General features: G+C 39.5%; 1 protein-coding gene across 2 annotated transcripts in view; it reads left to right on the top strand.

The window, feature by feature from the left end:
* The first annotated feature begins 306 nt into the window (after window positions 1-306).
* The window catches only part of MRTFA (myocardin related transcription factor A), a 77,470-nt gene continuing 52,391 nt past the window's right edge, over window positions 307-25,385 (top strand). For both annotated transcript variants that reach the window (XM_031057805.1, XM_031057804.1), the window contains exon 1: window positions 307-598. In XM_031057805.1, coding sequence (XP_030913665.1) covers window positions 307-598 — 292 coding nt within the window. The remainder of the gene's footprint in view (window positions 599-25,385) is intronic.

The following is a 25,385-nucleotide window of genomic DNA, read 5'->3' as shown; positions in this document are numbered from 1 at the left end:
GCAAGGTTCCAAATAGGCTGACTTCACTGGAGTGAATCAATCTGTTCTTCTCAAGCGTGGGTTCCTAAAATACAAAAAATTGAGAATGTTCTCATACTTTCTAAGAAAATTATAATAATCTGTAGTTTCATCAGTGGTTTCTGTGGCGATGCTGTTGAAGGTTTTTTCAAGTTTTTAAACTGCTGAGTTGAGCAAGTTTCATTGGATTTCAACTGACGATGGTCACACAAACTCAGCTTGTTTCTGTGTACCATGGAGGACACCATGATGAACTGGACATATGGCTAAGACTCTCATGTGAGATTTATGGCTGTTTTTTGCTGTTTTGTCTTGCAGGTTGCCATCACGAAAGCCAAAGTGGATTTCTCCGGGGTGGTGTGCCTGCCCCCTTCCGTCATTGCTGGGAATGGGCTGGACGGAGGAGGGGCTGGCGACAATGACGACGAGCCAGTGCTGGTGTCCCTTTCGGCGGCCCCCAGCCCGCAGAGCGAGGCTGTGGCCAATGAGCTGCAGGAGCTCTCCCTGCAGCCCGAGCTGACCCTCAGCCTCCATCATGGCCGGAACCCCAACCTTCCCCCGCTCAGTGAAAGGAAGAATGGTGAGTGGTACAGTGGCCTCATGTCTCATGTAGTGTGTCCTCACCACGTGGTGTTGTCACGGTAGATGTTCTGGTAACAGCTCTGCTTTTTACTAGGGCTTCTTTGTAGGAAAAACTAATGATCCAGAGTTCACAAAATGTATTTACACTGTTCATTTGGAAGGATTGATGTTAGTGCCTGTGGAAGTTCCGCAAAGCTCCAGTGATAGATGCCTTATATTATTATTTTATGGATGTGGTGGTTTGCAGGGGTCCCAGGACGAGGGAAGAGACAAGAATCTTGACTCCATCTTTCAGAAGGCTGATTTATTATTTTATGATATATATTATAATAAAACTATACTAAAAGAATAGAAGAAAGGATTTAATCAGAAGGCTTGAAAGGAAAGGAAGAGAAGGAATGGAATGATAACAAAACCTCATGACTCTCAGAGAGTCTGAGCCAGCTGACTGTGATTGGCCATTAATTAGAAACAATCAACATGGACTGATCAAATATGCACTTGTTGCATTCCACAGCAGCAGCTAATTATTATTTTTCTTTTCTTCTGAGGCCTCTCAGCTTCTCAGGAGAAAAAATCCTAGCAAAAGGATTTTTCATAAAATATGGCTACAGGTGAATAGCAGAAAAAGCTTTCCTGTACTTTACGGTAACTGGGTTGTGCAAAACTGAGACAGTCAGTCAAAGGAAGTGTTAGCTCACCTTCAGATTGTAGCTATCTGTAGATTTTTCTTTGTCATGTTGGTCTGCACTTGCCAAGGATGAGTAATTTTCTCACTGCAAATGTCTCAAAGGTTCTTTCAGATTTCATGGAAGGAGAAGCAAGACCTAGATTAAAACTGAAGTGTCCCAGTAGGCCTTCTGATCCTAGAGTGAGAATGGCCTATGCATGTTTATCAACCTGCAGGTGTCTTATGGGCAACTGTATAGTAGGTTACAATATGGTGGCAAAATGCAAGGCTACTCAGTGACGAGAATTCTTGGCTTTGAAAGGCTGTTAACTGTCTGAAGCTCAGGATCACCAGGCTGCCATGAAAGCCTTTGCATCTTCAGCCTCATCCTGTGAGAGGAGGATGAAACCATTTGATAAGTGATGGCTTCTACTTGTGAATTCTTTTTGGTGATCTCCCTTCACTCCATCTTCTGGGGTATATTTTGGTAACTCTTGGCAATATGAGGGCCTTGCTGCAGTCTGAATTCATGTCACCTGCAGGGTACTGTGGATTTGAGCGTGGTCAAGTCCTGTGTGCTGGACATTATGGTGTTGGACATTATGGAGTTGCATGATGTGGCATATGAGAAATGCTGGGGAGCTTCAGAGTGGCTTTATAGCTGAAACATAATGCTTATGGTTAAGTGATTTAGAATATGTGCACTGAAGGACAGTAATTTGGATTGAAGGGGTACCTCACTTAACATGGCTGGATCTTTATATCTAGAAAATGACCATGCCTTTTTCTGAGTGGTTTATCAATATTTTGCAATTTGGAAGAACTGATTAACTTAAACCCAAAGTGTTGGGTTTTTAGGAGGTTAAAAAGAGTTTCTTCATTCATATATGTTATACCATCATTATGTGATCACAATTATATTTACAAAAAAAATGGAGAAGATAGAAATGACAATAACAGAAGAAAAAATTTTCATCCTTAGTGTTTGCAGTCTTCTAAGATAAAATACAACAGATGGAGATAAAGGTGATGATGGTAAATAGAAGAAAATTGGAATGTCAGTCAGCAAGGTAGACTGTGATCTCAGCATATCTCAGCTAGTGGTGGACTTGGGCATCCTATGGTGATGAAAGCAAGGAGAGATTTCAAGTGGTATTTAATCGAGATAGCAGTGAAACTGATAGAGAGCTGGAACATGGGAAAAGTGTATGAGCCTTTGTTTCCAGCACCTGACAGCTGGTGACATGAAGGTGACATTGTGATTTGTCTGGAAACAGGGTACTTCTTAGCCAATAAGGTATGATCAAGGATTCTGAAGTGAGAGGAAGGGAGGAAGCAGTTTATTTTTTGATGCCACTGGGAAAAGCATACTAGTGCTGGGAACAGATAAGAGTAACTTTGAGAAAAATGAAACTTTTGGCAGCACTTTGAATGGTATTGTTATGGTCAGAGGAAAGGATATTCTGGGACAGGAACGAAAGTCTTTATAGGATTCAGTTGTTTGGATAAGTTTAAAAATTGGTATTTCAGGAATATTTAACAGAAATAGATGGTTTTCCTTTATCTGAGTAATGTTATTTTTATGGGCTCAGCTTTGAAGCTGTATCATTGTGGGCTGCAAATCTGCTTGACTGGAACAGGTAAAACAGAGTTGTACTTTTAAAGTATTTGAAAAGGAACACCTCTGCCCATATCTTTTGCCAAAGAAAATTAGGATATTCCCGGAAATGACTCATTAGGTGGGCCTCTTCAGAGCTGATTCTTTATCAGGGCTCAGCACAATAGTGGGAATTTTACTGCTGGAGGGGCAGTTTTTCAGGCAAGGCATAAAGTCCAAAGTCCCTGCACTAGATTATCTGAATATTCCTTATCTTTGGAGGTACACAGGAGGTACACAATGCTCTCTTGTCCCAGGCTGCAATATTTTGTTATGTGTTGTTTGTGTGTACATTCTCTGAAGTATTATGGGAATGAAAAGTGCTATTGAAATATGGTTATTTGCAAACTGTCATGGAATAAAAGAACACTTGGTTTAGTGGGCTGCTAAGAAATTTAGTGAGCTGTTAAGAAATTTAGCTGATGCATTTTGAGTTAATAAATGTCTTCCTTCAAATGAGAACTTCTCAGTTATCTTGGGGTGGAGGTTGCACAGCTGTTGAAAGCTGTTGAGCTTGTTAAATCTCCTTTCTTAAATATGATGTATTTTTGTTGTTGTGGTCCTCAGTTTCAAACATGTTAAAAAAGTTCAGAGATGATCTGCATGTTGAGATGGCAATGTGCTTAAGCATTTGAGCAATCCAAAGTGGTTGTAGAAGGTATCTTGTGCAGTGAAACTGCTTCTGTGACAACTTGCCAAATTCAAGGTATGAGGAAGATTCAAGCTGAGTGGCAGTGGGAGGGGAGGAGATGGTAAGTAAGAGGCTTGCTGGAAGCTGCCTATCTGTGTCAAAGGGTCTCCTGTTTGCAGTTCTAGACAGGCACTGCTGACTCACAGCTGAACTAACTACTTATGCTGAGTTTCTAACAGATTAACTCTTTCTGTAGCTTTTGCTAAACAGACTTGGCTTATCTGTAGGTATCTGTAGAAAAGTTACATGGGTCTGTACTGTGTTTGTTGTGACAGACTGTAGTTCTGGAACATAAACTATTAACTGAGTTAAAATAGAAATGTCTTTGGCTTGTGGAGCATCATGGAATTATGTATCCCACGGGAAAACCGGGAGGGCAGTCCTGTATACACATGTTGCCATATGCCCTAGGACAGCAGATTCCTTTAATTTTTTTTTTCCTTCTCTTAGAACTGAAGAGCAGCCAGATGCAGTTTCTGAGGGTTTTCTTTTTGGTTTTGGTTTGTTTCAGATCCAGATTCATATTCTCCTTTATCACAGCTACATGTTCTGGAAGGATAGGTACACCAGGACACATGGGTGTAAAGGCCATGAACAGCTTGACTGAACAGCTGCTGTTAAGTTACACAATTTAAGTGCAATAAAAGATATTAAGGATATAGAATTCCTGTATGAAGCATTTGAACAGATAGCTAGGAAACAATTTTTTGTCACTTTGATGGAAGGAAACCTTATGTGGTAAGGTGTTAATAAACTATTTTGACACAGTTATTATGTTCTGTTCAGGCATCAAGCTTAATGGACATTTAAAGTATAGTTATTTAATTTGTGCTCAGATTGAGTTTTCTACCCTAGATTTGCATTCTTTCTGCCTTTTTACCTATGTTCATCAAGGCATCAACTTTCTTTAACTATGAGAAATTACCTGTGACTGACTCATTTGTTGCCACGCAAGCCAGAAAAAGGCCATTATGGAGTCATCTGAAGCTCTTCAGTACATCTTGATTTTTCTCAGTCACCTGTACTAAGATGCTAAGATAACTTATCCCAGCCCTTAGGGCAGGGTTAGAGCAAGTCCCCGTGAATGCATTTACAAAAAAAGAAAAAAAAAGAAAAACTCCAGGTGATAAATATATGTATCTTAGGTAGTTTGATAATTTCTAAAAAAAAGTCCTCTTCTCCTTAACTTTCATTTGAAATTACAATAATTGCTCCACTAACTTATTGATGACCCTCTCTCGTGACCTGTTTTCCCCAGATGAATTCATAGTTATCTTAGTCCAGGGGTTATGAAAAGCATTGTGTTAGAATCCTCGGGCACTCCTGGTTTCTTCTCCCTGTGGGGTTGTTTAAGATGAGGTAACATTCTTTCCAATGAACTGTTGCATTTTATGATTACTGGTTTGCTGAGAACTTGCGCCAGCTTGCCGGTGTTTGGGGTTTACTTGATCTGGGACGCTTGCCTTCTACAAAGTACCATACGTGCTGGGGGAAGAGATTCTAGTTGGAATGTGTGGAATTTCAGTATGACTCAAGCCATATAAAAGGCATGTGCTTTAGGTATGGGAAGGTACTCCTGTTAGTGCTGTACAAAGCATGGGATAAATAGTTGCTGTGTAAGCTGTTGGTGATTATACTCAGCAATTGCAGAGCTTGACTTTTAAAATGGTTCTAAAGACCTAATTTAGTGTCTGTGTTCTTATGCCCATTTGCTATTAAAATACATGAGTATTAGGGCACCTTGTTTTATTTTAAATAATTGTGTAGGTGATTTGCTCCTGTAATCTTTTATAAGACCATCCATTCCTCTCTCCCACCTCTTCTATCCCTTTCCATTTTGAATTGTCATTACACCAAATACAGTTAGATTAAAATATTTCAAATATAACTTTTTGTAAGGGGTTTGCAAATTTTATTGCTGTCTTCCTGTTATTCTGACTTTAAACACAAAAACAATGTTTTCTTAAATCATGTCATAAACTGTCGTTTAAAAAAGTAAATTATGTGACTCATGAACTCATTTGAGAAGCTAGCCATGATTACTGATAAACAAGGATGGTATTTTTTCTCGAGAAAGGGCTTTAAAGAGATGAGACTATTCTGAAATTTTCTCAGTTTTTGAGCCCTAGTGGGGTTTTTTGTTGGTTTTTTGTTTGTTGGGTTTTTTTCCCTAGTATATATCTGTCTTCTGGAGACTCACAGTTACATTTAATTACCAAGTGGTGGTTACTGCCTCATCCAGAACTTAGATGTGAAGAAGATTAAGTCTGTATTGTGGCAAAAGGACCAAGACAGGAAACATATAGCTTTCTCTGATCTGTCCTTCACACACATTCCAGTGAGGCTTGCTGTTTTCTCTTGTGTGAGAGTAAGGGGAATGGTTGTTAGAACAAAAACAACCAGTCTGTCTTGGCTAGATTTGTGTTATGAGACTTTGTGTTCCCAGGAGACTATAAATTTAGCATGCTGTCTGAAAGTTTCTGATAGAGCTATGAGATCCAGAGCATGACAGAAATGACTGGCCTGTTACTGATGGGAGCTACCAAACAACTGAGAAAGGGTAATCTCCTTGAAATATTTTAAACAAACTTTTAAGTAGTGATGGGGGAATAGTTGAGCTGGAAAGAATAATGCCAAAGGCAGCTTTAAAGGAGTGGCTTTAACAAGTTAGCTCTCAAAAAAGTTTTGTTCCTTATCAAGGTAACAAGACTAACACCCTTCTACAATCACTACCTCATAATATTACTCTCCCTTCTGTTTTTCCTTTCTAGTTTCTCTGACTTCAGTTTGCCTTTGAGGTTTCAAGGTTCAGCACTGCTGGATAAACGTTAGACATACAATTTGATAGCTGTTTAAAAAACATTCCTGAATTCATGAATTTAAACTGGTTGCTAGGCAAGTCAGGCCCAGATCTGGGCCGCTGGTTTGTCTGTGTAAGGACTTCTGTTGCTGGTTTTGCTGTTTTGAGTGTTAAGGGCAGTAGTTGGGAAAGGAAGCCTGGCTCTTTAAAGGGAGAATGCCATTCAGCAAGATTCTCAATGTGTTCTACTTAAACAGAGAGTGGCTGCTCCATGAAGGAAAGATTGCACTATTTCACAATAGTCAGTTGCTGTTAGTGCTTAGCCAGCTGAATCCTAGCTTTGGGACCTTTGCTGCTTCTGTAACGTGTGGCTTTCTATAATTCATTCTTATTGAAATACCATCAGCCACTTCTGGAGCTATAGCTCTGCCCCTGCCATGATCAATACATTGCCACAAAGTATAATGAAGGAATCTGTTGGAATACATCTGGTAGTGCAGTCTTCATCTTCCTTGCTGGTCAAATGAGCAACATCCTGCTTAATGCTTTAAATTTCATCTGCCTCTTCGTGGTCACCGACAGTGCACACGTGCATACTTCAGTGTTAAGTGATATTCCTGGAAACTGTAGGAAAGATTTCCTTTCCACTTGGGTCATACTGCTTCCTCTTATATTTCCATATATCACAATAAAAACAAGCATACCTTCTGCTAAAAATGGAGGTTTCCTCTATTTACGATGCATATGAATATTCAGAGTAGGTGGTAAAGTGAGTTATTTCTGTCACTGGTGTCTCTGAATGCTCAGGATACAGTGCACTGCTGCAATTCCTTTTCATAAAGATTGCATAGCAAGAAGGAACATTTTAGGCCTGTGATTTTTGCCTGCTCTGGCTGCAGATGTAGGGCTGCAAAGGTGGCATTTGAGTATGAGAGAAACCCAAACGAGCTGATCCTTGTCCTTCTACAGCACACTGCTGATGTATGCAGTGTGAGAACCAGATACATACTACAATATCATCACTTTAAGGGATTTTCCTGCGTTGTTTAAAGCTGCTAAATGAGTTTTTCCTGCCTTCTTTAAAGCTCCAGGTGTGTTTGTGTGTGGGAAGGAAGATATGCTGCTAAAACCTGCCATGCTCTTCCCTCAGCAGTCAAGCAGCTGTCGGGGAGTTCTTGTATCTTAGTGGTCGAGAAGTCCTGAAGTTATTTCATGTTAGAAGCATCAGAAAATAGGGCTTAAGCAGTCTTGCACACCTAGCTCCTCATTTTTATGCACATTGTTGTGGCAGGACAGGGATTCTGACTTGGTAAAAAGGGATTTAAAATCTAAAAATTTGTCTGTATTTTAGATGTGCCCAGCTCAATGTATTTCAGGGCTTGGTACAAATATATGCAGTTACTTACTTAGATGACCTAAAGAGAAATGATGATGAGCCTTGTGGAAAGATAGGGAATAAGGCAATGATGCTCTGGGGACAGAAGCGTTGGAATTAGTTTGTTAAGATAATTAAATTATCTGTTGGGCAAATTACCTGAGACTCTTTAGAGACCAAGACTGAATTTCCTTTCTGTTGCGAGCTAGAATCATCTAGTGAGGAAATACTTAATTCTATTTTTATCTTTTACTCAATAAATACTTGACTGTAAGATTTTTGTCCACTATCTCAAATAATCTGAAACTGTTAATGTGAATGTGGGAAACAAGACTGAATTTTTTTGACCCGTAGTCTGGTTAGATGGAGGGAGTGATCCACAGTGGGAAAAGTCTGAATGACAAAGGGCAGATTTTTTGTTTTTAAGAAGCAGACAATACCATTTGTTAGAGTAACTCAGGTTTAGTGATCAGCAAGGGGAGTTGATTAGGGGAGTAGTTTAGTTATTGAGAAAAGGGACTGGCAAAGACTGAAGAAAAGTGACTGATCTATCAGCAGGATGTATATGTCTTTGGCCATGTTGTTTCAAAGCTGAGGATATCTGCGTGTTTATGTTAACACTGGGTCTCCTTGTCCTTGGAACGAAATTGCCTCATCAGCAGAGCCCCTTAGGGGATTGCAAGTCTACCCAAGACGTCATCCTCCTCTTATAAAAGGGGAAAACTGCCAGTTCTGGTGTCTCTGACCCCTTCCTCCCCCCTCCCTTCCACTTACAGAGCATCAAGGGGCGGACCTTACTTCTGCAAACTTCACATCTTGCTCTCCCTTGGAGTATTCATTTTTCTCCTAGCAGTTATTTGATCTTGGGCTGTTCCAACTTGCCTCTAGTGAATAAGCAGAGGACTGCATATTGAAAGACTTGAGTTTTCTCACTAGGCGCAGTTTTCTGATAGAAGGATGAGAATGTCTTGCAAGTTTTGAATGAGATTAAAGTTGAGAGGTCTTCTTGGATTATTTTTTTTTTCTTTAACATATCTATGTCTATATAAAGAGTAGTCTATAAGGACTTGTAACTGTTGAGAAGAGAATCAACATGACACTGCTGGAACCAGAAATGCAGATGACAACACTCCAATCAGGTACCACTCCAAACATAGCCTGTGGTTAATTTTTTCTTGTGAATCATAGTTGCTGAACTATATAGGAAGTGCCAGGAGGCTGTGTGACTTCAGATAAAGACAAATTAGAGAACCGTGGTGATTTCATGTGCAGGTTGCAAATGGTACTTTTTGGATGTTAAGTACTGCTCAATTTAGAGCTTCATCAGAGATAAAATTATCTCTTTTCTTCCCTTGTTGGTCTCAAGTGTTAAATTTACATGGCTTATGGAGATTACAGAACTCAAGTCAAAGCTAAGACTTGTTCTAAGGACTTTCTCCTCCATTTAGCTTTTAACTGATTTATGTGTTTTTACTGTTAAATATTTTCTGATTAAACATATTCTTGATACTTCGGAGAGATTTTAAATTGTGTAGTTTAGGAAAAACTTGTATTAGAAACTTTCCAATATTTGTTTTACATCTTGAAAGTCTGTTTCCTTGAGAATGCCAGTGGTATTTTGTTTGCATGATTCATTTGTAAGTCCTGTGGCCTTCTGGTGATACTGTGCTTACCCATTAGATATGTACAGGGTTGCATTTCTCACATGTAAGCCATGCTTGAATGAGAATTATCTGTTAATGGGAGCATGAGATACTTCTGTAGGGTGTTTTTATCTGAGGCTCTAGCACATTATGTAGTCATGAAAATAAATACATATGTAGATATAAATGGCTTTGTTCCGTGGATGGGAACAGAGACTGCAACCTTGGTAAGATTTGACCACAAGCTTGTAGTAGCCTAGGAGTTTGGGTTTGTGTACTCTTAATCTCTTGGGCAGCATTGTCTGAAAAGCAGCACATCGGTAATGCCAAAAGTGTGAAGATGTACTTGTTCCTGAAAGTCAAATGCCTTTTCATTTCCTTAAGTAGTGACTGGGAAAGAGACAAGTAAAACAATAATTTCTTAGTTTAATTCCCCCCCCAAAATTGCTGCCAAAATTACTGGGTTTTGTTTGGTTATTTTTGGTTTGTTTTGTTTTTTAGGTTTTTTTTTTCCTGAATTGACCACGTTAATTTCCCTAACTTAATTTGTATGTTTTTAAAATACTTGTGAAGATTTTTTATGGCTATAAAGATCCTATATGACCTTTATTTTATAGTTCTGACATATTCTTTGTTGTTTAGAGAACCACAGTATGGTTTTTTTGTATCTCCTGTTGTAGATAGGAAAGACAGGCCTAGATCTTACATAGTGTTTGTCTCAATTCAGAAGAGGATTTGTACATAATACATCATTCCTCTGGTTGTACTCTTCCAGTCTGTGAATTTTGGAAGTAGGATTTAGACACTAATAAGGTGTTTGGTATTGAACAGGATGCATATGACAGGATAGTGTCTAATCTGGCTTTGTTGGGAAGAAAGCTCTTACGTGAAGGTCTGAAAAAAGATGTTGACTTTAACATGCATTGTTTCTAACAGTTTTTAAATTCACCCCCCCAACAAAGAACAGCCATGAAATTTATATTTCAAGGTTCTTGTAACTGAATTTGTGCATTATATTCTCAGGAAGATGACATAATAAGGTAACACTTGTTAAAATTAGAAAAACTGCCTTCTTATTAGTATTGCTTTTTCTCAAAACTTTGTGTGGCTGTGTTTCTTGTCTCTTCCAAATTAGGGTAACTCCTGAGGCTGTCATTTAATTCTGAGGGTGAGAGTTTCTCCCACTAAGGAGTGCTTGTGTGGAGCTTTTGCTTAAATCCACTAACCCTAGTCCTAGATTATGCAGTGTTCTGTAACACTGAGGCAATTTCCTGGCAAGTTTAATTTACCTTAATGAGTGATACAGATTTATTGCACCTCTTCCATCAGCGGCCACTCTCTTCTCTTCTGGATCAACCACTGCTGGAAAAATCTTAAGCAAGAAGCAGGCAAATGTTTACATAAATGGATTCACAAGATTGGTGGGGAAATGGGAGTGTGACAACAGGAACCATGAGCATTATAAGTTTTAAAGATCTGTCTTGAATAATGGAAGTGTATTACAAGCTTCTAGATAAGGAAAACAGCTACTTGATGATGAGGCCAATTTGTTCAGCTGTAATATTTAGAGACTTTAGACGTTGTTGGTGGCTGCTCTTGTTTGGCTTAGTGAGGTAGCTGTGTGTTGGGCAAACTACTTGAGACTTCAGAGGCTGAACTTGGATCTCCTGTCTGTTGAGTGCTAGAATGAGGAAAATGACTTAGCTGAGGAAAGACTTAACTTCTCAAATCTTCTTCATCCTGATGTTCATCTCCAGAAGCCCTACTGGAAAAATGGAAGATGGAAAGTTATCCCAGTCAACTCCTCAAAGTTTCCAAACATCCGCTGAAGAAATAGGAGAATCATGACCTAAGCTGGGTAAATAAATTACCCTGGTAGAATTTATACAGCTTGCACTCCATAGACCAAAAATTCTTCAAGACTGCAGGTCATGAGGCTGTGCTCATTTACTGCTTGGGTATTGATGGGAGTCCACTCAAGAAGCAGGAGTATCTGAAGCCATTGGTCACCCAGGACGTAGTCTCTGTATTCCATGTTGGTGGGCACATGAAAAGCAACTCCTTTGATGCTAAAGATGAGAAAACATTGTTAATGTTTTGGAGAAAGAACTGAGGGGGAGCATTACAACTTTACTCTTCTGGAAGCAGAATAGCTTAAGCAGAGAGGGACTGTTTCTTCAGAACAAAGAATAACTGAAGCAATATGAACAGTGAGGTGCATAGTGTATTAACCAGAGAAAAATTAAAACCACCTGTCAAACTGAAAAAAAGGAGGAGTAAAAAAACCAATGCCAGTGCTGACAGTGGAGGAAGGAAAAAGTAAAAGTGAAAATCAAGCTGAAAAGACATTTCAAAAAAGCAGTAGACCCAGAAAAAAAAAGCAGAAATACAATCAAAAAGGTAACCGCTCTATTTGACATCTCATCGGACAACTAAACTTATTTAAAGAACTGGTATTACTCATCCAGTCATTCAAAATGCAGACATACACAGTGGGGTGAAATTCCACATTCAGTTTCGTAGTTTTGGAACCAGCCCTGTGCCAGTTTGTGTGTTTTCATTCTGCTGACAATGAAGCTGATGTGCAGATCTGTACCAAGCTCTTAGCAGTGGGAGCTCTCTCTTTAGTGTTTTTTTTCTCAAAGAGTCACTTGGTGTTTTTGCTGCCTTGACTCTTTCAGCATCTGAATCATTTGTTTTCTTTATATTTATTTGCTGATTCCAAAAGCTTGCCGTTTCCTTCCCATTATCTACTTCGACCTAATCTCCCTATGTAGCCTCTTTTTTTGTTCCCCTGAAGCCTTTTTGTTATTTGTTTTATTATCTAATTATCCCATATAGAGATCTTGCAAATTCTTTTGCTGTTGGTCACTGTTCAGTCAGGATATGGACTAAATAGTTTTTGTTGTTACCTGACTTTGTAACAGACTGGCCACTGAAGGAATGAGCAATGAATGTTATGTTTTCTTTTCCTTTTTTTTTTAATGGAGAGGCAAGAGTGCTAGAAGCATACTTTATTTTGGACACAATCTACAATTTACTAACACTTAAATGTTTTTGAACAGCCATATGAGGGACTCATGCAACTGGGGGAAACCTCAGGAGTCTTGGGTGTGTTGCTGGCCTCTATGTGCAAGTTCTGTGTTTAAATAACAATCTTTCAAATATAATTTCACTTTCTTTTTAATTGTATTTGGTTTTGTCACAAATTGCTTTTTATGGCTTCTTTCCAGGTGGCTGGGCAGAAGTGTGTGTGCAGTACACCTACAGAGGTGCAACCAGCCAGAGAGAAACCCTAAATTTCAGATCAGTTTTGCATGGATGGAGAAGAGTTATGGCCTCTTAGGGTCATGTGGAGTCTAACAGTGCATTGCCACAATTAATGGATGTTAGCACTTGGACAAATGGCTACTTTTGTTAATGAATTCTATTTCCTTATGGTTTTGCTCTTCTTAAAACCTTTGTTTACTGCTCTTGGTAGCTTTGGTTTGTTTCAGTGCACAACAATGTTTTTTGCACTGTCTTGGTATATATTGAACATTAAAAATTGTCCCATTTTAATCTTCTTTCTGTGAGCATACTGAAAAAAATTAAGATTGTTCAGTGTAGGGTAGTCTATTGAATAGCATCTTTGGATTTTGATATGTTTGTTCCGTTGACCTGCTTAAAAAAACCTTAAAAGTCTATTAGATATCAAGACAGGTATGCAAACCCAGAAGCAGGTGGTTCTAAACTGTCAGAAGTTTGGTTTAGATGAACAAGAGGGTTTTTTCCATGCATATTTAGAGAACAAAAGAAGAACTGTTTTGAAGTCAGCACTGTAGATGAGCACAGAAATAATTTAGTTCTCTGTAGTGGATAAAACTTGACTTCTGTGGTCTAATTTGCTTTGTATCCAGCTGGTTCTGAAAAAGGAACAATTCTTTCAGCTAAAAATTAGTGTTATTTTGAATCAAATGCAAAACTTAGCTCACTTTCTGGGGAAAAGTTGGATTTTTGAGCTACTTTAGCAGATTAGGGATATATTAAATTCAATTTAGGAAAAAGCAGTGCTGATCCCTTCATTCTTTCTTTCAAAACACAACTCCCAGGCTCTTTTTCTTCCCTCTTTATAGGATTTAAGTTGAAGTGCTTTAGGGATGTCAGCTGCTAAATTGCTTTTAATGGGAAGAAAGGGGACAGAGAGCATATCAGTGTATTCTTAGAAGGGATTTGTCCCCCTCCTCAGCTCTTTCACGAGTGACAAATGTCAGAGCTGCACTTTGTGGTTGGTGTTCTCATTCCTGTTTTAAATAGATTTGAAATTCAGTATTGGCTTTTAGTACATGAGGAATGACCTTTCCTTAATGCAGTAAAATGCTTTCTAACTTCATCTTGTCTTTTTCAAGCATCAATTACAAAGATTTTTTTTCCTTGCTGCTGTTTTCATTTTCTAATGAGAGGTTTTTGTGGTTGTGAGATTTTTTGCATTTCATGTTGTTTGAATAGTAGAACTTTTATTTTTCTTCCCTTTTCTTCCTCCCTCCTCCAGCTTGGAATTTCAGGATTGCAATGAGCTCTTGAATCAACAGAATTGGGATTTTGGTTTTGGATGAAGGGTGGAGCTGAGGGGAGAACATTCCTGGCTCTGTAGTTTGCCTCATTACTACTTTAAAAATAGAACTTTTGATTTGTGTTTGGAATCGATGGCATTTGGAAATGTACCCTTTTGTATCTAGGTAGCAAGTTCCTGGGAAGTGTAAAGAGTTCCCCAGTTACTGGTACAGCTCCCTGGGTGTGTATATTCTGAGTAGTGATAAAATGACTCTTCACTGGCTTTTAACCAGAATCCTGCATGTGATTCAAGGACTGAACAAAGTTATGTGAGCCTCATCGTCATCATGCACTGGGAATTCTTTCCGAAGCAGCAAATGGGATGTTCCTGAAGTCAGCTTTAAATATGGAAATTTTTGTACTGCAAACTGCACAAAGTTCTGGGTTGGCTGTTACAAGACGTGGAGAGAGGAGTGCACAGCTGTAAGCTGCACATTAGTGAGCTATTCCATTCATGAAAGATCTGAACATAACCTTTTGCTACCTTTTATCCCTGTGATTAACTATTGAGTAAGCACATCACAGCGTGGTTGTGTTAGCCAAACTAGAGTTAAAGGATTGTACTGAAACTAAATATATAAAAGATGCTTTTCTTTTTTTCTATTTTTTTGTGTCATGAATGACAGTCTACAATAAAGAGTACTCATTAGAATAATTTAGTTGAGCAGTACCTATTTCTACTGACAACCTTAAACTTAAACAAGCAACTCCTGGAACTCTCTCTGTCCCTGTAGTAAGTATTTGTTGAAGCATTAAATCATCTTTTGAAAATAATATTTTTTTTTCTCCATGTGCTTTGAGAATACTCTGTTTATTCTTTTTATACAGCAAGTGTTACCCTATAGATTAAGAAAGAGAGTAGGAAAACAACCATTCAGGCAGCTTTTTGCCCTTACTCCTTCTGTGAACTAAGATTAACTTGCAGGGGGCCACAGACAGGCTGCACTTGTTCTAGAACAGTAAAGATGTGGTAGACACAAAATGATTATTCACTGACTGCTTTGTCTCATAACCCTTCTTATGGCTCCAGCTTACTTTAAAATCCAGCTCTGAGAATTAACTTTAGGGGTGTGTGTGTGTGTGCATTTTAACCAGTTTCCAGTGTACACAGTAAGATTGCCATCATCATACTGCAATTTTTGGTATCATTCATCAATTGTTATTAAAAACAAAACAAAAGCTTAAAAGGCATGTAAAGTCATGTCAGGTTTTATATGTTGTAACTGTAATCAAAACAGAGTCTTCCTTTCTGTGAAATTAATGCATTATGTATAATGTTGTCATCATACTTTGTGAGTTACCCACTCATTTACATGATGAATATGAATTAACTTTTCTTTAGGAAGATAGTTCAAATGCATTGGAAAAAAGAAGTTAAAAAGGATTACTTTCATTAGTTTCTTTTTTGGGGTCTTTAGGCACACTTGTATAGGAATTATTATCGATTATGTATATAGGCTCAGACTGATTATTTTCATTTTTGTGGCTCAGGCAGAGCATAGTCATCTTCGTGGCCTGCCACTAAATTAGGTTCTGGATGAATATCTGAACGTGTGCTATGCTGAGTCTCTCTAAGGTGGTATGATGATTACAGCACATTCTTTGCCTGAAGGGATGCACTGCAGACACACATCCGTTCTGTCTCCCAGTTACCTGGTGACTCCTTGCTATCCAGTGTTTGCCACATTTAAGAGATGGCTAATGTTTAACAAAGTGCTCAAGTTTCCATGCCTGTGTGATAGCAGGAATTTGCATTAGAGTTTATAATCAGGGTTTTTTTTTTAATAATGGGATCCAAGTCCGGTCTACATTTTGATTGTAGACCTTAAAGTACAATTTTTTTATGTGTAAGCATCAATGTGAATCAATCTCTAATGTTCTAGTCTGTGTCCAGAGCTGTATAGATCAGTGGGATTATAGGTAACTCTTGAGGTTTTGGAACTGTCTCTGATGTTATTGTTTGATGTTATGTGGAAGCTACTATCAATGAATTTTTGTATTAACCTGTTTGCTGTCTGCTTTTACCAGTCTCAAATGACTCCTACAGCACAAAAAAAGCCCAACAAAAAACCCAGCCCAAAATCTGGAGTAACCTTCAGCTTCGTGTTGCATCTGGATTCTCCTTGCTTTGGAGCTACTGCACCTCAGTTCAGACTTACAGCACCCTCTGCTGTTCTGATCTTAGGGCTCTTCCAAGGAGAGACTGGCATTTCTTCCAAATTGTCTTCTTAAATGGAGAAACCTCAGCTGGCTCTCTTGAGGTGGTCTGGTTTTTCATTTGTGGCTAAGGAAACACAAGCCCTGCTTTATGGGGGTGAAACTAGAATCTTTGCCTTAACAGAAGAAATATTGCCCTCCTTTCCCCTCAATTTCTTTGTCATGAGAACTTTACCATCAAAATCAATATAGAGAACTGGTTTAATTACATTGGCACAGCTTCCTTTTGTGATTAACTTTAGTGTGGTTTAAGGAAACTGTCTAATGTAGCAATAGTTGAGGTAGGTAGGAAGTTATAAAGCATTGGAACTGGAATTACCCTTCAGGGTGGCAGAGCCCCTCCCCTGCTGCTGCAAGTAATCCTGTCATATAGCCCCCGACATAAATTTATCGAGCACTGCTTTAAAAAGTGTTAGATTTCTCACTCATGCTGGACAACTGTCCTAGAATTTCTCTCTTCAGTTAAAAGTCTTCTAGTTTTCAATGTTAAATGTGTCAGTGGCTTTCAGTGCAAATAACTCCTCGTAGTTAAACTGATGCAAACCTTAATGCAGGCAAAATATTCTCCCTAGAAGAAACTCCATTTACTTACAATATTCTTAAAGTAGGCAAGTGCTAAAATAGTATCTGCTAATGTGACCTGCTTAATGGTTTTTTTGTATCTTTCTGTAGTGATGCTTATTTTAAATCAGATCCTCTGCATAATGTTAATGATGTTTCCCAGGCGTTATGCACCACATTGGATCCCCAACAGGATATGAACCTTTCTAATTATCCCATGTGAAAAGTAGGTTGAGAAATGTATTTGTAATTCTTTGTAGTCTTCCATTTTCTTTGCCCTGATTGTTTTTCCTTAAAAATGAGAGTATCCCAAATAAAGAAGTTGCAGCTTCCAGTGAAGCACAAGCAGGCTTGATCAGTCTGTAATCATAAGTGACCTTGAGGAGGTTTTTTTTTTCTTTTTTTTTTTAATTCTGCTGGAGATACTCTGGTTGAAACTGTTGTTCCTTGTCTGTGTTTTTCATTAGTTGAGATTTGGACTTTGTGTTCACTGTTGTCAACTCAAATATATGCCTTTTAAAAATATATTGAGTGTTTTGATTTGTTAAAGTTACTATGTGATACTGAGGTACCACTGATGAAAGATTGCAACTCACAAAACATTTGGTTCAGAAGGTACCTTGAGCTAGAATTACTATAAAACATTCCCAAAGTTTAGAGCCTTCTATGTTCCTTCACTAAAAACTGAAATAAACAGAAAACTTTTCAGTACATCTTTGCTGATTTCATGTTACCTCCAAATAAGTAAGAACAAGATCCAGATCAGTAGACTCCTTTTGGAAAAACCACTATTCCTAATCTTACCTTGAAAACTGAGAGATTAATGAGATTCTGGAATATGTAATGTATGAAAAGTGGTCTCTAAGCCACTAAAACTTCAGCCCATTTAAAAGTGAAAGCATCTTTTAAGTTTAAGCTGGAAAGTTACTGGCAACTTTAAATGGACCAGAAAAGAACAGCAATTTTAAACAGACTTGCAGTGCTCTACAGAATTTGAAGTTTGTTTGTTTGCTGTTTAATTTATTATGATTTCTATATAGTGCACAACACATGATCTCCATTCTGGGATTTTAAAAAATTTGTTGTTCTTATGATTATTTTTCTTCTTCTATTCGTACTGGGCTTTTGCATTATGGTGACAGACAAAGTGGCTGCGTACAATAAGAGCCTGCTCCACTCCTCCCAGTTTTCCTTGGAGAGAGGCAGTCACTGTTTGCTGTGGTTGTTGATTTAGTGCCTGGGAAGAATGAGGTTTTTTTGGACCCCTTCCTCATCTCTCTCTTGCTAAGGGAGCCTGCGTCATTGAGAAATGTTTAACCTTCTGGCCTTGAAGCAGGACTGGAAACTTTGCTGCAAAATCTAGAAGCTAAAACTGGATCTTGCAAATGTTATTTATGTGAGCTACTCTTTCCTTTGATTTAATTGGGACAGGAGATTGCAGAGCTTGATTTAGAATTTTGAGTAGCAACTAATTTGGAGAGTTAGCAGGGGGGAAAATAATTTCTTTAGTGAAAAATGGTGAGTAACTGATTTAGGGGAAGAGGAGAGAAGAACTGGGAGCAGAAAACGGAAAAGTGTGGGAGGACTTAGTGGAGAAAAATGTCCTAAGATCATAATTCTGGCATTGTCAAGTACTTGAGTGCTTCTTTCTAACTTGTATCAGGAGGCTGGCTGTGCATAGTTTTATTCCTGTAACAGAAGTTGGTTGTGGAGAGCCAGGGGCCTAAATTATGGTGGGAACCTAATTTCCAGGGGTTGATTTAATAGCAGGTACTGCTTCTTGTATAATGTCTTATTTTCCCAGACTGCCCACTTTTTTCCTTCTGCCTCTTCCCCCATGCTGGACCATGAGGGTTCTTCTAACACTTCTGCAGAATTTCCAGAAGTCTGGCTGCCGTGCTGCAACTGCGCTCCATTAACTGAGAGGGAAGAAGACATTCAGAAATCCCAAACATTTCTGCAGCATAATCATAATAAATCTGACATATCATGAAACTGTTGTGCTTGTGCTAATTAAGTATCTAGTGTGCTTGTAGTACAAAGAGTAATCCTGATGTGCCCACAGAGTGTTGATTTTATTTCACATGCTCTGGCTGTCTATACACAGCACATGCCTGGGTGTTTATCTTCAAGATATTCCAAACAGAAATGTGGCAGCTCTGTCTCTTGGGACCCAATATCTTTATGGTAAACTAAAATAAAGAAACTAAATTGAAACAAAAATGAAGAAGCTTGTCTCAAGGGTGAAATAACACAAAGCAGTTTCAATTATTTGTTCCAATGATTTGTCGTGACCAGTGGAAGGGGGGGGACTGGGTTGTACTTTCCTTCACTCCTGTTTTGCAGCAGCAGTAGCAGCTGAGTGCACCTACTGCTCAGCCCCAGCTAGCCTGGACAATTGGACTTTAGAGGAGTCTAATTCACTTTTGAAAACAAAGCCATTAAAACCCCCTCACTTTTCTGATGGATCAGTGACTCTAATTAACTCACTGAACTTTCTTATGAAACCTAGAGCCCTCCAAAAGAAGGAATGATGAGAGCATAATGCTAGATTATTTCATCTGGCTTGGGTAATAACACTTAAACTCTGTACTGAACAGTGAAGCTGAGGGAACAGATAAACAGTTTCAACTCTGAAATCGTAAGTAGGGTGAGAAAACTATGGAACTCTAGGTCATGGAGCCTATAAATGGTGGCAGTGGCTGGGTGGTAAGTCCAAGAGATGGAAAAGATTGGCTACCAAAGAATAATATACAGTGCATTATAGATTCAAAATATTAAGACTTAAATTAGAAGTAAGTGGTTCTTAGAAGGATATTAAAAATATGAGCATTTCCCCAGTATGAGGTTTGTCATGTTACAATTTGCTTTGATTTCACTCTGAGGTTGTTACCTATCTATGAACAGACAAAGAAGTCTCTGGAAAAAGGGTGGTTACACATCTTTCACAGAATGGTTGAAGTTGGAATGTCATCTTCTCCAACCCCCCTGCTCAAGCAGGTTTCCCTGGAGCCAGTTACCTAGGACTGTGTTCAGGTGGCTTTTGAATATCTCCATAGATGGAGACTTCACAACCTCCCTGGGCAACCTGTGCCAGTGCTCAGTTGCACTCACAATAAAAAAATCCTTTCCTGATGTCTCTAGGGAACCTTCTGTGTTCCAGTTTGTCCCCATTGACTCTGATCCTGTCACTGGGTAACATTTGAGAGGAGTCTGGCTCTGTGTCCTTGTACCATTCCTTCAGGTTTTTAGATGGATAAGCTCTGTAGTATGGCCATGGCTTTCCTCTCCTGGGGACCTCAGAGCTTGAGCCAGCACTGCAGGAGTGGCCTCATCCAGGCTGAGCAGAGTAGGATCACCTCCCTCGGTCTGCTGGGAACATTCCTCCTAGTGCAGCCAAGGATGCCTTCCTTAGCCTTCTTTGTCCAAGGCACATGGCTGTCTCATGTTCACCTTGGTGTCCAGTGGGACCCCCAGACCCTTTTCTGCCAAGCTGCTTTGCAGCCCCTTGGCCCCCAGCATGTGCTGCTGCACCCTCCTGGCCCAGCCAGTCAGTTTTCAGTCCACCTCACAGTCTCCTCAGCTGGCTCAGACTGACTTCATCAGCTTCTCTGGGAGGGTCTTGCAGTGTCAAAGCCTCACTGAGTCAGGACAGGCAGCAGACAATATCCCCTGCTCTCCTCTCTTACACCAGGTCTGTCTCTGCACTCTGTAGCTGAAACGTAAAGACAGATTTGCTGTCGCGCCCAGGGAAAAATATTTTCTGATAGGAGAGAATTGTGAATTCATAGTCAGTTCTGGCCTTACTATAGCATAGTTGCTAAAAGTAAGCATATGGCAATGTCTGTTCTGTTAAAATTGGTTTTGTTCTAAAGAGTTTGTTCACAAGGGACTTCTGTTTAGCTGGCTGTTAGATGTACTGGGAGCAAGCAGCCAAATCCTGCCAGATCATAACAACTGGCAGCCATCTAAAAACCCTATCTTTTCCCTTTGCATGTTTGTCTATTCAATTAGATCCTCCACCTGTTTGCTTTTATGCAGTCCCACCTTAATGGTCCCTCTCTTGTGTCTGGATTCATAAAATAGATTTGGTAGCCAGGGGAGGGAGGATACACAGATTCCTAATTCCAGTTCGGACACACAGACTCTGTGTTATATGTAAATCTCTCTACTTGTTTTAACCTAGTTTATCCAACCAAAATGTTTTTTGAAATAGATTTGAATTTATTAGAATCCATAAATGCGAGGTTCTGACTGATAAGTTCTGGTAACTTATACCAAGGCAAGAAAGGAAGATCTTAAACAGGTGTGAGGCAGCTAATGGAAAATTGTGACTGAAGAGACTTCTCTGCACATTGTTTCAGGTGAACTTACAGATTTAGGAGGAGGCAAGCAGAACAGAAAGCTGATGTCTGAATTAGAACATTATGTTCAAAGCACACTTTTCTTTACAGTTATAAGCACTTAGGCTACGTGCCTTCCAATGCTTTTAGGCCAGTTGGTGATTAAAACTCCTAAGATTTGGCAGGTTTTGCTGGGGAGAGGATACGCCCTCACAGCTACTTGCCTTTTTTCTTTGCTTTCGTGGCTGACATTACCAGAAATCTTGAATATGAGATAAAATTTGTTTTAAAAGTAATCATGCTCCTTGCAAAGGAGGCCAGTATCTTTGTCCCCCCTCCCTTTAGATAAAGGAAAGTAAACCTGTGGTTTGGTTGATGCAGAATAGGATTCACTTAAAAATGTAGTCTATGGAGAAGGAATGGTAGTACTGTCAAAACTGCATCTTCCTAAAGTGATAGGCAAGTGAGTCCCATGAAAGCATTAAAGGACTTCTTCCACTGTAATATGACAAGAATATTTTTCTTGCTAATCAAAAGCTGAGTAATTTAGCAGCATTCAGGTAAAAACTAAAATCTAGTCTAAAATTCTCCCCTTTTTGGGATTTGTGCTTTATGTTTCACTTAAGGTCTGAAAGGTCTGCATGTGTGGAGAGAGGATGAATCCATACAAGAAAGTATGGAAGTTCTTTCCAGGATCAGTGTGTCCATATCATGAGTTTAACCATATCATGGCTGTGTGCCTTGACATTGTCTCAGGCTCAATTTAGGTTGTAGCTGTAGATTAAAACTCAAACACACTATATTTTTATATTGGAAGCAAATTCAGTTGTTGAAGCCACCATGAGAGCTTGAGATTTGCATTGATATATCCAGGGAATAGCTGAATTTCAGCACTAAAGGAGGAGTTTGAGCATTTGATGTTGGAGGTGATTTATAGATTTTTGGCAATGTAAGAACTATACATTATACTATATATTATAAAGAGAAGTTTGTTTCCTATCTCAAATAATCCTGACAATAGCAGTTTTCTACTGTGAGGTGACATGAGCATCCATGATGAGGGAAAAGAAGGCCACTGCTTTCGCTGGCAGCTGATCACTGAATTGGTTTAGAGGTATCATAAAGCTTGGTCTCCTACTTTACCTCAACCAAGCCTCTACTGCTACCTGATTGTGACAAAGGACTCGAACCACTTTTAGAGAAAAAGTTAAGAGTTGAAAAAACCCACATCTAAAATGATTAGGGTTGGCTACTAACTTATTAAATGAATGGGATGGTTTATGGTCTTTTTAGAATTATATCTCCATTAGTGCAGTTTATTCAAATTGTGAAGAAAATCTCTGCCACCATAAGGGAAAGATAACCTTCAATTACAATCTAGATTCTGAGATTGCAATTCTGTATCAGATTAACCAAGAATAATGGTCACATTAAGCCTCAATAGCGTTGTTACTGCCCATGTAACCAGGGTGCTTGGAAAAGGAAGTAGCTTTCTGGGCAAAAGTCAGTCCTGTAATGAAGGTTTACCTAGTAGCAATTCTGCTAGTACAAGCTGAGAAGTAAATGAAGGGTTTGCTAATCCTTCCACAAGCAATGTGTGAGCACAGAGTACAGCCTGGCTGTTTCCTCTCTTGTTTAGGTACTTTAAAAATAGACTGCATTTTCCAAATGTTTGCAGGTAACCCTCTTGTGCAGTAAGTGAAGTAAGTAGGAGGGTTTCATAGAGAAGAAACCTTTTATTGCCTGACATTTAAAGGATGTGGGAGAGAGAAGTGCAGGATAGCTTTTGCTCAACAACCACAGGAATTAGTGACATAACTTCTCAAACTCTTAGACATGCCTTAACATGAGGGGAAGGGTATCTTCTTCCTGTCCTTTCCCAGTTACTCCCTCCTAAAACCAATTTGCTGTTTTAAGACAAATTCAAATTGCTTCCTTTTCCACTCTATCCTGCTCACTAACCCCGTTGGTTTGGCAGCCAGAACTTCCTCTGTTTTTCTGCTCTTGAGAGCAAAACCAAATGTTTTGGACTTTGCTGTTTTCGCTTGTTCATAGTGGTTTAAATTAAAGTCTGGAATATCTGTAAGAGGAAATGTTTTGAAATGTTTTGAAAAGTCTTGTGCTCAGTGTTCTCCACTGGTCACAGTGTATACTCACATGTCAGTGCTGTTCACTTAAGAGTTGGACTCGATGCTCCTGGTGGGTCCCTTCCAACTCAGTATTCTCTCTCATTCTGTGTGTGTGATTTCTGCAACCTCTGAGTGTTCCTGCTTGTGGGCAGTGGTGGGGGTGGGGAAATGCACATCTGCACCTGTGTGAGCACATCTGCCTACCCCTGGAGAAGCTGAAGTTATTTGGGGAGCATGTGGGTGAATTAGCAGATAAACTGTAGGCAGGAAGGCTGATAAGAACAATTTTAATTTGAACCTTGAGTGACTGTCTCTGGCTTGAAACCTCTGATTCTTTTATAACAAGTAAACTATTGCTCTTTGGTAAGAGCAAGGAGCTGTTACTTCCTTTGGTCTGAGTAATTATTTTACAGCAAAATGGATAATAGCTGAACTAAAGGAATATATGGAATTCTGTTGTGATTCCAGCTGGAGCAGCTCTCAATTAAGGCCCTGCACTGGAGATACTCAGCCCACATTTGTGATGTGGTTCTTGATGTGTGAGCTCTCACTGTGAAGCTTGTTGGCTTAGCCAAGGTAATTTGAGCTAATCTTTCTAACTTTGCACTGGAACAGAGTGAGAGCATTCATACAACCAGTTCTGGGGGCTCACAACGGGGTGGTAACTCGAAGAAGGGCTAGTAACTTTGAACTGTAAAGAGGTATGCAACTGTGTTTGCATTTAACCAGAATTTATCAACCAAAATGGTAAAAATAAGTGGTGCTTGGATATGTGTTTTTAATTTACTTGCTTGTTTTTGTTGGGCTTATATGCTCAGTGGGCTGTAGTTGTTTGGGAACTGGTTGTAAAACTTCTTTCTCTTAATCCCTCTGCTTGTGTTCTACCCTCTAGTGTGAAGTTTTCTGTCATGGACAGAGTCCTTCCACTGCTTTGGTCAGAGAATCCACCATTTCTTCTCTGGGCTCAAAATCTCTTCTTGGGCAACGCTTTTTTGTAGTCAAGGAGTGTTTTTGCAGCTTTTTAGAGCACAGAATTGACAGAACTGCTCTCAGTGGTTTTCTGAAGAAAATCCAACTAAATTAACCAATTTGTCTTTAAAAGTTGCACCATTTTCTTTGGCTACATAGGTGACACCTTCTGAGCAGATGTTCCCCTCACATGTAGTAGTATCAGGAGCATGTGCTACATAATGCTTTTGTTTGCACATGATCTAGAGTATTACCTCTGGACCATTTCCTTCTCTTTATCGCACCCAGCTTGCTCAGTGCAGTGGGTCCTGGAGGAAGGAAGGAGGAGAGGCATGGTGCATAAGTGAACCAACATCTTTGCTTCCCTTCCTCTGTCTTTTCCCTCTTTTCAGCTCTTGTAGCAATATTTCTGGAGTCCCTTTGCAGTACTGACATCTGAGCTCCTGATCTAGGGAGGAGAGAGGTGGGAAAATCAAAAGTTTTGGCATTGTTGTGGCACACTTTGCTCCTTGGGTCTGCAGAGCCTGGGAGAGAGGCAGGGCTGAGTTACTCATTGTTAGCAGAGGGGGATGGGATTGCTGCTGCTGCCTTTCCACACCTCACTTACCATGTTGACTTGCTTTGCTGGTTGGAAACTGCTTATCTATCGAGTTAATCAAATGCAGATCAGAGTTGCATTCCTTGGGCTCAACTGATTCTTCTTGGTCCAGTGTTTTGCAGATAGGGATCGAGGATTTCATGTGCTTCGTGTCTTCAGGGAAAGGCAAACTGACATCTTGGCTGAATCCCAAGGAATGGAGTGGGTGGCAGAGTTTATATATGGGCTGGGGGTTGATTTGGCTCTAGCTGCTGTGTAAAGTTCACTTTGACAGCTGAAAGATGCAGAGAGAAGCACTTTCAGAATTAGAGACAGTGAGGTAATGAGAAAGTGACATAGGGAAGGAAGTGGAGGGGAGGTGGGGGGGAGGGAGGGCTCAAAACTCGCCTTGACATCATCTGATAGGTTTTCTACCCTGTGCAGCAGCTATTTTTATGCTTTCAACTCACAGTAATTACAGCTCAATGACAGCCAACTTGCCAAAAGCAGGGGTGGTGGTATATCCCAGAGTGGGTTGGAGGACTGAAGAGCTGCTCAAA

Source organism: Geospiza fortis, unplaced genomic scaffold (assembly GCF_000277835.1).
Source record: "Geospiza fortis unplaced genomic scaffold, GeoFor_1.0 scaffold173, whole genome shotgun sequence".
Lineage (NCBI taxonomy): Eukaryota > Metazoa > Chordata > Aves > Passeriformes > Thraupidae > Geospiza > Geospiza fortis.
The sequence above is the reverse complement of the archived record's forward strand: the minus strand, read 5'-3'. Positions and strand labels throughout refer to the sequence as shown.